The sequence below is a fragment of the Hylobates moloch genome, unplaced genomic scaffold (genome assembly GCF_009828535.3).
Source record: "Hylobates moloch isolate HMO894 unplaced genomic scaffold, HMol_V3 SCAFFOLD_14, whole genome shotgun sequence".
Lineage (NCBI taxonomy): Eukaryota > Metazoa > Chordata > Mammalia > Primates > Hylobatidae > Hylobates > Hylobates moloch.
Genome location: NW_026652289.1, coordinates 52,393,264 through 52,404,151, shown reverse-complemented (window position 1 = coordinate 52,404,151; position 10,888 = coordinate 52,393,264). Strand labels below are relative to the sequence as shown.

The following is a 10,888-nucleotide window of genomic DNA, read 5'->3' as shown; positions in this document are numbered from 1 at the left end:
AATGTCTGGCCCATACTAGGCATTCAATCAGTACGTGTTGAATCAATGAGCAAATGAATAAATGACTGCTAATGAGTCTGGACTTTATCACGAAATTTTTAAGAAGGGAAGTGGTATGTTCAGAAATTGTCTCAATTCCCAATTCAGCAACAACCTACCTTTCCAATGTTATCTAGTCTATCAACAAATCCCGTTGACTCTGCCTTCAAAAGATAACCAGAATCCAGCAATATCCTCCAACACCCCTTTGCTCCTCCGCCAGTATCACCTTCACTCAGGACCCTGTCATCTCTCGCCTGGATCATTGCAAAGCCTCCTAGCTGGTCTTTATGTTTCTACCCATGTTTCCAGAAGCCTCTTCTCCAAGCTGATGGACTGATCATGACCTCTGCTCAAAGCCCTGTGGTGGCTCCCTCTCCTCCCACTTCCCTCTTCTCTCACTGTTCCCCAGATACATAGGCCTTCTTGAGCGCACAAGCCTGCTCCTCTCAGAGTTTTGCCCTCTGGCTCTTCCCTCTGCCTGAAATGGCCTTCCCTTGTTACCCGCGTTGCATACTTCCTCACTTCATTCAGGTCTCTGCTCAAAAAACACATTTGCAAAAAGGCCAACCTTAGCCTCTCCACCTAAAATAGCACCCATGCCACTCCCAGACGCCCTATCACCTTGTTTGATTTTTCTTCTTGGCATTTATCACTGCCTAACAGGATGCACGTGTTTGTTTATTGCTGCTCCCCTGCATCGGAGTGTAAATTCCCTGGAGCAAGAGCTTTGTCTGAACTAACAAGCACTGTAAGGGCCCTGTGCTTTTGCTCTTCCCTCTGTCTGAAATTCCCTTCCCCATCTGACAGTCCTCTTTAAAACCCAGATCAAGTGACAATTCTTTTGTTTTGTTTAAGACAAGGTCTCACTGTGTTTCCCAGGCTGGAGTGCAGTGGTGCCATCACAGCTCACTGCAGTCTCGAACTCCTGGGATCAAGCAATCTTCCTGCCTCAGCCTCCCAAGTAGCTGGGACTACAGTCGTGTGCCACCAGGCCCAGCTATTTTTTTGTGTAGGGGCAGGGTTACCCAGGGCTGGTCTCGAACTCCTGGCCTCAAGTGATCCTCCCACCGTGGCCTCTCAAAGTACTGGGATTACAGACATGAGCCACCACACCCGGCCCAAGTGACATTTCTTTTGTAAGCTCTTTCTTGATTCTCCAGCGTGAATTAATCCTTTCCTCTTCTTCACTCTTCTAGCTCTATGAACAAGGAGGTGAGGACCCATCTTAAACTTAAGTTGCACCCATTTCGAACATGTCTGAACTCATGTTGCGGACAGAGCTGTGGACCCCTGCCCCCCAGTCAATCTGTCTGTGGGAGAGGCAATTTAGTGCTCCAGGTCTCACTGCATTTACCTCCTAACCAGTCCCACACTGGACTAGAATCTGAGACCTATGGGAGTGGAAGGTAGAGGGAAGGGTACTTTTAGTAAAAACGGAAAAGGATATTTTACTAAAAACCATGTAAAAAACTGGGATACAAACTAACCTCCTTCCCTACCTCCCCACCCATGACAAAGCGAAACACAAGGGGAGCGCAGCTGCCCCACCCTGCCCCCACTGGGCAGATTTCAACAGTTCCCAGGCTTGGGCAAATCAGCAGCAGCTGTGCACCCCAGAGGCTCATTGCCCCTGGGGGTTCGTGGCGGAGCAGTTCAGAGCAGAGGGAGAGGCTAAAAATGGGCAAAGTCTGTGACACCTGTTCTGATCACACATGAAATGCCCCCTGAGGCTTTGGGATGAAGGGGTATCAGGGTTCTACAATCACAACCAGGTTATGTACCAGAGAAATGTGTGTGCTAAGACATTTCTATTAGAAGATTTTCCCTAGAGGCATATGACTTTCCCACTCCGTTATGAGCTGCTTTGGTGGCAGGACCTATGCTTTCCTTTTATTTACTTATTTTTACTTTATTTGTTTTGGAGATGGAGTCTCACTCTGTCACCCAGGCTGGAGTGCAGTGGCATGATCTTGGCTCACTGCAACCTCCACCTCCCAGGTTCAGTCGATTCTCTTGCCTTAGGCTCCCAAGTAGCCAGAATTACAGGTGCCCGCCACCACACCCAGCTAATTTTTGTATTTTTAGTAGAGATGGGGTTTCACCATGTTGGTCAGGCTGGTCTCAAACCCCTGACCTCAGGTGATCTGCCTGCCGTGGCCTCCCAAAATGCTGGGATTACAGGCGTGAGCCACCGTTCCCAGCCTATTTATCTGGTTCTTATTTTTAGATGTTCAGTGAACATTTGTAGAAATATGTGTCCAATGGGCTAGGTGCAATGGCTCATACCTGTAATCCTAGCACTTTGGGAGGCCAAGGTGGGCAGATCACTTGAGGTCAGGAGTTCGAGACCAGTCTGGTCAACATGGTGAGACCCTCCCCCAAACTTCACTACTAAAAATTCAAAAATTAGCCGGGTGTGGTAGTGTGTTCCTGTAATACCACCTACCCCCGCAGCTAAGGCATGAGAATCACTTGAACCTGAGAGGCAGAGGTTGCAGTGAGCCAAGATTACACCGCTGCACTCCAGCCTGGATGACAGAGCAAGACTCCATCTCAAAAAAAAAAAAAGAAAAAGAAAAAAAGAAAGTAAATATTTGTCCAAAGAAGAAAGGGCAGAAAAGAGAGGGTGGAGGAAGGAGGATTCAAGGACTGCCACAGACTCCAGCATATCTGGAGCAACACCTCTTTCTTCTCCACAGGCCAATTTCAGGAGCAGCTCCTCCAGGATTCCTGTTGGAAACTTAGAAGAGAAAGGTGCCTGGGACAAACTACAGCCCCAGCTGCTGCAACTCTCTGGGGGTCACAATGGTACTCATCGTCTCCTTCCTCAGTATCCATTCTAAATCTCCCCCTCCCCCAGCTAGCACCTTCTCTGGTTTGAGTGGCTAATGCCTCTGTCCTGCCTCATGGACTGAGGATCTCAACCCCTGACCAGCGTGCCCTTCCCAAGCCTGTTTATTGTCATAATTGGGCAATGGAGGACTCAGAGGAACCCAAGTGGATTACTCTTAGCCAAGATGACTCCCCTTCTGGTCTTCTGGTCCCTGCATACAAGGTGCCCAGGTGGCAGCTGTAGCTTATAGCTCAGAGGACCCTTGCTGTGTCCTCTGGTGAAAGATTCCCCCTTTGGGGATAAAGACCTCTAACCCTGCAGGTCCCAGCACTATATAAAGGTCTTTGGTTCAAGGAGTATCCTAGAAGATGAACCCCACACTTATCAAGTGCTGCCTCCAAGCTGCTGCTTCCAGTGGGCCTTCAGCAGCCATTCCGATATTCTACCAGGGTGGTAGTGTCTGGATGATCCAGCCTGTGAATCGCTTAGGGAATCCTCTGATCACGGACTCATTTCTGCACCTCCATTGCAGTAAATTGGGTCCCTGGCCTGATGGGATGTTATGTGGGATCCTGTGACGGTGCATCACATACTTGATAAGCCCTCAAATAGTGGTGCTGACTAAGGTCCTGAAGACAGGAAAGGTAAACAGTACCCCGAATATATGTGTTTTCTTGACATGGTGAATCTCGACTTTTTCCAGATGAAAAGGGTTCCATGTGGTTAGGATGAATCTTGCCTTTTCCCAGATAGAAAGGGTTCCATGTTGTCAACTTGCACCATGGAGCCAGCTGGTCTCCTGGAGGAATGGTGCCATATTGGGGGCTCATTCAGCAGCAGCAGTAGCTCAATCAGCCTGCGTAAGTGGGAGCCCATGCTATTGGGCTCCTACTGCCTCTGTCTCTGCCACTGTAGTCATTTCATGCATGTGCCCTTAGTACCAGCACTAGGTGGCTGATGACAGAGGCCGACTAAGGTCAACTGGCCCAGATATTTTTGTCCTCTTAGTTACATGGTGGCTTTTCAATGGTGGATGGTTTCTGGTGGGTGTTAACATGAAATACAAACATCTTCATACTTGGTGCCCACTCCAGACACCTATCCTCATGCCCCTACCCCAGACCTCCCTGTCCCCCATATTCCATTCCAGCCTTTCTTCTTCCAGGGCCCTGGCTAGCCAGGTAGGCCATTCCTCACTGCCACTGAGTACACAGATATTCTATGCTGGAGATGCCTCTCTGTGCAGGAAGAGTGGGTGGCCAAGTGCAACTCCTGAATCTCTGCCCATGGAGATTTTTCTTCACCATTGTCTTTCAAGGCTGTCCCTAAGTGGGGCTATAGCACAACTGCCATGTATTTTCAGCTTGAACTCACATACTGAGCAGACCCTCCATCGACCAAGTATAGGATTTTTCCTCCTCTTGTCAGCTGGTCATAAAGGATTCTACATACAACAAGAAGGGTGCACCGGGGGAGGGGTGCCGATGTAATAGTGGTGTTCATGGGGGTCTAGGCTGCCAGTTCATGGAACTTGCTTGTACCTTCTGGTCTTACTTAAGTCCCAGATGTACCAGTTCCATCCTAGGATGCATTGTTACTTATTGCCTGGTATTGTGACTCGGTTGGTTTGGCAGAACCCAGCTCATGATGGGTAATTCCTGGCATATGATCACTTGGTGTCTATGATCAGGCCAGTAGCACACCAGGAGTTTTTCTCAAAAGGCACATAAGTCTCCACTGCAGATGGCATGGCCTTGCTCCAATACTGCAGGTGCCTGTGTTGTCATTCTCCAAGGCCTCTAATGTGCTATCCACTTTTTTCACCCAGCTGAATCAATGTAATGTCATTGATGTAAAAGATCAACGCGATGTTCTACAGTATGTCCAGATGGTCCAGACCTCTTCAGGCTGTATTGTGATTGATAGATGCTGAAAGTTAACATAGCCCTGGGGCAATACTGTGAATGTAGACTCTTGTTTGTTCCACGTGAATGCATACTGTTTCTGATCCACTTTTCTCCTAGGGCTAGAAAAGAACCAATTCACCAAATCAATGTCCACATAAAATGCACCTGGGGCTGTGTTAATCTGCTCTAGCAAAGATACCAAAACCGGTGTGGTGGCGGCAATAGGGCTACTACTTCTGTGGGTTTGTGATGGTCTACTGTCATCTTCCAGGTTCCGTCTGGTTCCTGGAGGGACAATACTAGTGAAATAAAGATGAAAATGATCCTTAAAGGTTAGAACCTTGAAGTTTGCCTCATTGTGTGCTGTCAAGGAGGTCCTCTAGCTTTTATTTATTTTTTTTTGAGACGGAGTCTCACTCTGTCTCCCAGGCTGGAGTGCAGTGGTGTGATCTCGTCTCACTGCAAGCTCCGCCTCCGGGGTTCACACCATTCTCCTGCCTCAGCCTCCCGAGTAGCTGGGACTACAGGCACACGCCACTACGCCTGGCTAATTTTTTTTTTTTTTGTATTTTTAGTAGAGACGGGGTTTCACCATGTTAGCCAGGATGGTCTCGATCTCCTGACCTCGTGATCCGCCCACCTCAGCCTCTCAAAGTGCTGGGATTACAGGCGTGAGCCCCGCGCCTGGCCATAGCCTTTATACATGGTTCTCAATTGCCTGTTAATCATTCCTACTCCTTTGTAATTTTTTTATCAAGGGCATGGAGCTTAGCAATTGCCACCCAATATATTGTCTTTACTATTTCCCCCATATTCCCTTCCACAAGCATCCCATCCCAATTTGCCAGTAGTGCAAGTCTTAACAATTGGATACCACCTTATGCCAAAGGCTTGTTCCAGCTACAAGCAGGGTTGGGGTCCTCAGTGCCAGTCTTGTAAAGAGTAATACAGCTCCAAACCCCCATCTTACCACCTGTTTTCTCAACCACTCCCACACTCCTGCTTTCTCTTGGATGCAAGATCGAGACAAGTTCAGAATACATTATGATAGTTAGGGGCCACACCTGTGTGAGGGATGAGACAGCAGAACTGGGCAGAAGCAGTAGCTGGGCTGATATACAGGCCTGAACAATAATCCAGTGGAATGTGAATTATTCTGTTTGTGTTTTTTTATGCAATAACAGTATAGCTATGCTAAAAGAATATGATATTTGTTGACAGACTAAGCACTCACCACAGTATTTCCAGCTCATAGGAAAACAACCATCCAAAAAACTTAGAAAATTTAAAATGGAATATATGTTCTTTTTGTTTTTTTGAGACAGCGTCTCACTGTCCCACTCAGGCTGGAGTATAGTAGCATGATCTCGGCTCACTGCAACCACCGCCTCCGAGGTTCAAGCAATTCTCCTGCCTCAGCCCCCTGAGTAGTTGGGATTACAGGTGCACACCAACACACCCACCTAATTTTTTGTATTTTCAGTAGAGACGGGGTTTTGCCATGTGACCTCAAGTGATCCACCCACCTCGGCCTCCCAAAGTGCTAGTATTACAGGTGTGAGCGACTGCCACCAGCCAAAATGCAACATATATTCTTATGTGATGTGTTTAGAATATCAGGCTGGGCATGGTGGCTCATGCCTGTAATCCCAACACTTAGGGAGGCTGAGGTGGGTGGATCACTTGAGGTCACATGGCAAAATCCCATCTCTACTAAAAATACAAAAATTAGCCAGACGTGGTGGCACTTGCCTGTAATCTCAGCCACTCTGGAGCCTGAGGCAGGTGAATCACTTGAACCCGGGAGGCAGAGATTGCAGTGAGCTGAGATCATACCACTGCACTCCAGCCTGAGCGACAGAGCGAGACTATGGCTCAAAAAATTAAAATAATATTAGGCCAGGTGTGATGGTTCATGTCTATAATCCCAGCACTTCAGGAGGCTGAGGTGGGAGGATCACTTGAAGCCAGGAGTTAGAGACCTGTCTGGTCAACATGGCGAAACCCCATCTCTACAAAAAATTAGCCAGGCATGGTAGTGTGCACCTGTGGTCCTAGCTACTTGGGAAGGTGAGGTGGGAAGATCGCTGGAGCCCAGGAGTTCAGGGTTACAGTGAGCTAGGATTGTGCCACTGCACTCCAGCTTGGGTAACAGAGTGAGACCCTGCCAAAAAAAAAAAAAAAAAAAAAAGCATGCTCGTGCCTTGAGGGCCTTTGCACTTGCTGTTCTTTCTGTTTAGAATGCTTTTGCTCCAGATCTTCTACATGATTGGCTGCCACTCTTCATTCAGGTCTTAGCTTCAATACTACTATGCCCCCCCTGGGATGGGCTTTTCCTGACCACCTTCCATATTTCTTCCATTCCCTTACTATGTTTAATTTTTCAGAGCAAGGACTTTGTTCTATTCACTGTTGTATCCCTGGCACCTAGAACAATGTCTGGTACCTGCAGGTACTCAATGCATACCTCATGAATGAACAAATGAATGAGTGGATGACCGGATGAGCGGATGCACTTATAAAACCTCAGATTGGCCTGCACTTCTCTCTCCTCATTCCTCACCCCTCTGGCATTTGCTGCTTTTGTTTGATTGATTGTTTTAAATAATCTTTTTTGAGATATAATTCACAAGCCATAGAAGCTACCCATTTAATGTATATAAATCAATGATTTTTAGTATATTCACAGAGTTGTATGACCATCATCAACAATGTTTGAGAATGTTTTCATCACCTCAGAAAGAAACTTCTGACTCTTTAGCCATCACACCCCTATCACCCCATGTCTCCCAGCAAAGTATTGTCGAGGATGTAGAGAAATTGATACCCTCATACATTGCTGGGGAACCCACATAAATGGTGTGGCTGGTTTGGTAAACAGTCTGGCAGTTCTTCAAAATGTTAAACATAGAGTTACCATATGACTCAGCAATTCCACTCCTAGGTATACATCTAAGAGAATTGAAAATATATGTCCCATTAAAACTTGCACACAAATGTCCATAGCAGGCTGGGCGTGGTGGCTCACGCATGTAATCCCAACACTTTGGGAGGTCAAGGTGGGCGGATCACTTGAACCCGTAAGTTCGAGACCAGCCTGGACAACATAGCAGAACCCTATCTCTACTAAAAATACAAAAATTAACCAGGCGTGGTGGTGCGTGCCTGTAATCCAAGCTACTCGGGAGGCTGAGGCAGGAGAATCACTTGAACTCGGGAGGCAGAGGTTGCAGTGAGCCGAGATCACGCCACTGCATTCCAGCTTGGGCGATAGAGTGAGACTCCATCTCAGAAACAACAACAACAACAGCAATGAAAACCCCAAATATCCATAGCAACATTATCCACAATAGCCAAAAAGTTAAAATAACCCAAATGTCTAGCAACTGATGAATAGATAAGCAAAATGTGTTATATTCATAAAACAGAATATTTTAATTCAGTAATAAGAAGGAATGAACTACTGATGCATGCTACCACATAGCTGAACCCTGAAAACAATATAAGTGAAAGAATCCAGTCACAAAAGACAACATATTGTATTAATTCCATTTTTGCGAAATATCTGGAATAGGCAAATCTATAGACACAGAAAGTAGGTGCTTCGGGCTGGGAGGATGGACTGAGGGATGGGGAGTGACTGCTAATGGGCATGGGCTTTCTTTTGGACATGAGGAAAACGTCCCAAAATTGATTGTGATGATGGTGATGCAACTCTGTAAATATGCTAAAAGCCATTGAATTATACACTTTAAGTGGGTACATTGCATAGGATGTATGTTATTTATTTATTTTATCTCAATAAAACGGATACACAAGACACACATATCCTGTGAGGGTGAGGGATGTTATGATAAGTCCTCTCTTTTACATTGTCTTTAAAAACAAAAGATAAATCATTTGAAAAGGCCAGTGCCTTAACTGTTAATAATTACAAAGGCCTTGTAACGTGTCTCACACACCAACCTTGACCCACCAGCGTTTCAGGATTCCGTGAGTGAAAACTGCTGCTTTACACCTAATTTAATGTGCTCAACACCCTGCAATTCTGTTATCCATCTGCATGGCTTGAATTACACGGCTTTCTATAGCGGCTCCAGAACTTCTGAATAGGTGGGGAAGTGCAGGGATGTGTTTGGAAGCTGCGTGTGCACAGCAGACCCGCTGTTGCTACTAACCGTTTGGAAGCTGATGGAGCTCGGACCCCAGGGCGCTGCTTCTGGGTAGTCCCTTCTGCCATTTCTGTATGGGCCATGTAGAAATGGGTCTGTATTTCTAAACCCTGCTTCATATTTTCAAGGCCCGTTTGTGTTCTTAATAAGCAATTATTTTGCAATGACGTTGTGCCTTTCTAAATACCACAGATGAAAATGGACCTACCTTTTTAGCAATGTCTGCCAACAGGAGTTCTTTCTTTGTGCTAAAAATAACCGCAGATGATTTTGACTGTGCCCCTTTCCGATTCTCCTTTCAAGTCATCTCTTCGCTTCCCACATGTTGTCATTTCTCTATTTGAAAATCATGACCGTGAAACCTTGAACATTTATGGGTTACACAAACAGCTTCCCATGGTATATTTTTAATAATTACTACTCTTATTATTACCAGATGTTGAAATCCCAAATGATAACAGAGTGACAGACTAATGGTAAGATTATTTGAGCAAGAGAAGTGTGATTATTTTGTTTTTTCAGAGATAGCAGGTGCCTGACCTGGGTTTGTATCCAGTTTTTCCTGTGTTAAGCCGAGAAATTTTGTAACAGTTCCTTAATCTCACTGATCTTCTGTGTCTTCATTGGGAAAAAAGTGAGGCTAGGCTGGGTGTGGTGGCTCACGTCTGTAATAGCAGCATTGTGGGAAGTAGAGGTGGGTGGATTGACTGAACTCCCGAGTTCGAGACTAGCCTGGGCAACATGGCGAAACCCTGTCTCTACAAAAATTAGCTGGGCTTGGTGGCGTGCGCCTGTAGTCCCAACTACTCAGGAGGCTGAGGTGGGAGAATCACTTGAGCCCGGGAAGCCGAGGCTACACTGAGCGATGATCGTACCACTGCACTCCAGCCTGGGTGGCAGAGCCAGACCCTGTCTCAAAAACAAAAAAACAAAAAACCAACAAACAAAAAAAAAAAAAAAAGGAAAAAACAAAAAAGAAAAAAAAGAGTGAGGCTAATACCTTCTTTATAGAGTTGTTTTTTTTTTTTTTTTTTTTTTTTTAGAGCTAGTCTTGCTCTGTCACCCAGGCTGGAGTGCAGTGGCATGATCTTGGGTCACTGCAACCTCTGTATCCTGGGTTCAAGCAATTCTCATGCCTCAGCCTCCCAAGTAGCTAGGAGTACAGGTGTGTACCACCACACCCAGCTAATTTTTGTATTTTTGGTAGAGACAGGGTTTCACCACGTTGGCCAAGCTGGTCTCAAACTCCTGGCCTCAAGCAATCTGCCCGCCTTGGCCTCCCAAAATGTTGGGATTACAGGCGAGAGCCACTGTGCCTGGCCTCTCACAGGGTTTAGGTGAGAAATGTGTGGGATTGTATGTTTTATTAGTTATCTATTGCTGTGTAACAAATTACCCCTCAAGTTTAGCAGCTTGAGACATTTATTATCATACACAGTTTGTGAGGGTCAGGATTCATGGAGTAGTTTAGCTGGGTGGTTCTGGCTTGCGGTCTCTTATGAAGTTGCATTGAAAACATCAGCCAGGGCTGTGGTCTCTGAGGACTCAAGTGAGATAGGAGGTCTCATTCCAAGCTCACACATGTGGCTGTGGCAGGAGGCTTTAATTCTGTACCACATGGACCTCTCTATACAGCTTCTTTCAGAGAGAAAGAAAGGGGGTGGGGAGTGAGGAGACCAGGATAAAGCTGCAGTCTTTTTTTTTTGTCGAGACAGAGTCTCGCTCTGTCGCCCAGGCTAGGATGCAGTGGCGCAATCTCGGCTTTTTGCCTCCCGAGCAGCTGGGACCACAAGTGCCCGCCACCATGCCCAGCTAATTTTTCTATTTTTAGTAGAGACGGGGTTTCACCATGTTAGCCAGGATGGTCTCAATCTCCTGACCTCGTGATCCACCCGCCTCGGCCTCCCAAAGTGCTGGGATTACAGGCGTGAGCC

At 46.4% G+C, this 10,888-nt stretch overlaps 1 protein-coding gene across 1 annotated transcript in view; it reads right to left on the bottom strand.

The window, feature by feature from the left end:
* Positions 1–9,022, bottom strand: part of ETFA (electron transfer flavoprotein subunit alpha) — a 122,504-nt gene extending 113,482 nt beyond the window's left edge. Inside the window, exons 1-2 of the mRNA XM_058427197.1 lie at positions 8,961–9,022; positions 4,254–4,319 (exon numbers count right to left, since the gene is read on the bottom strand). Of these exons, the coding sequence (XP_058283180.1) occupies positions 4,254–4,319; positions 8,961–9,022 (128 nt within the window). The remainder of the gene's footprint in view (positions 1–4,253; positions 4,320–8,960) is intronic.
* Between the last annotated feature and the right edge of the window lie 1,866 nt (positions 9,023–10,888).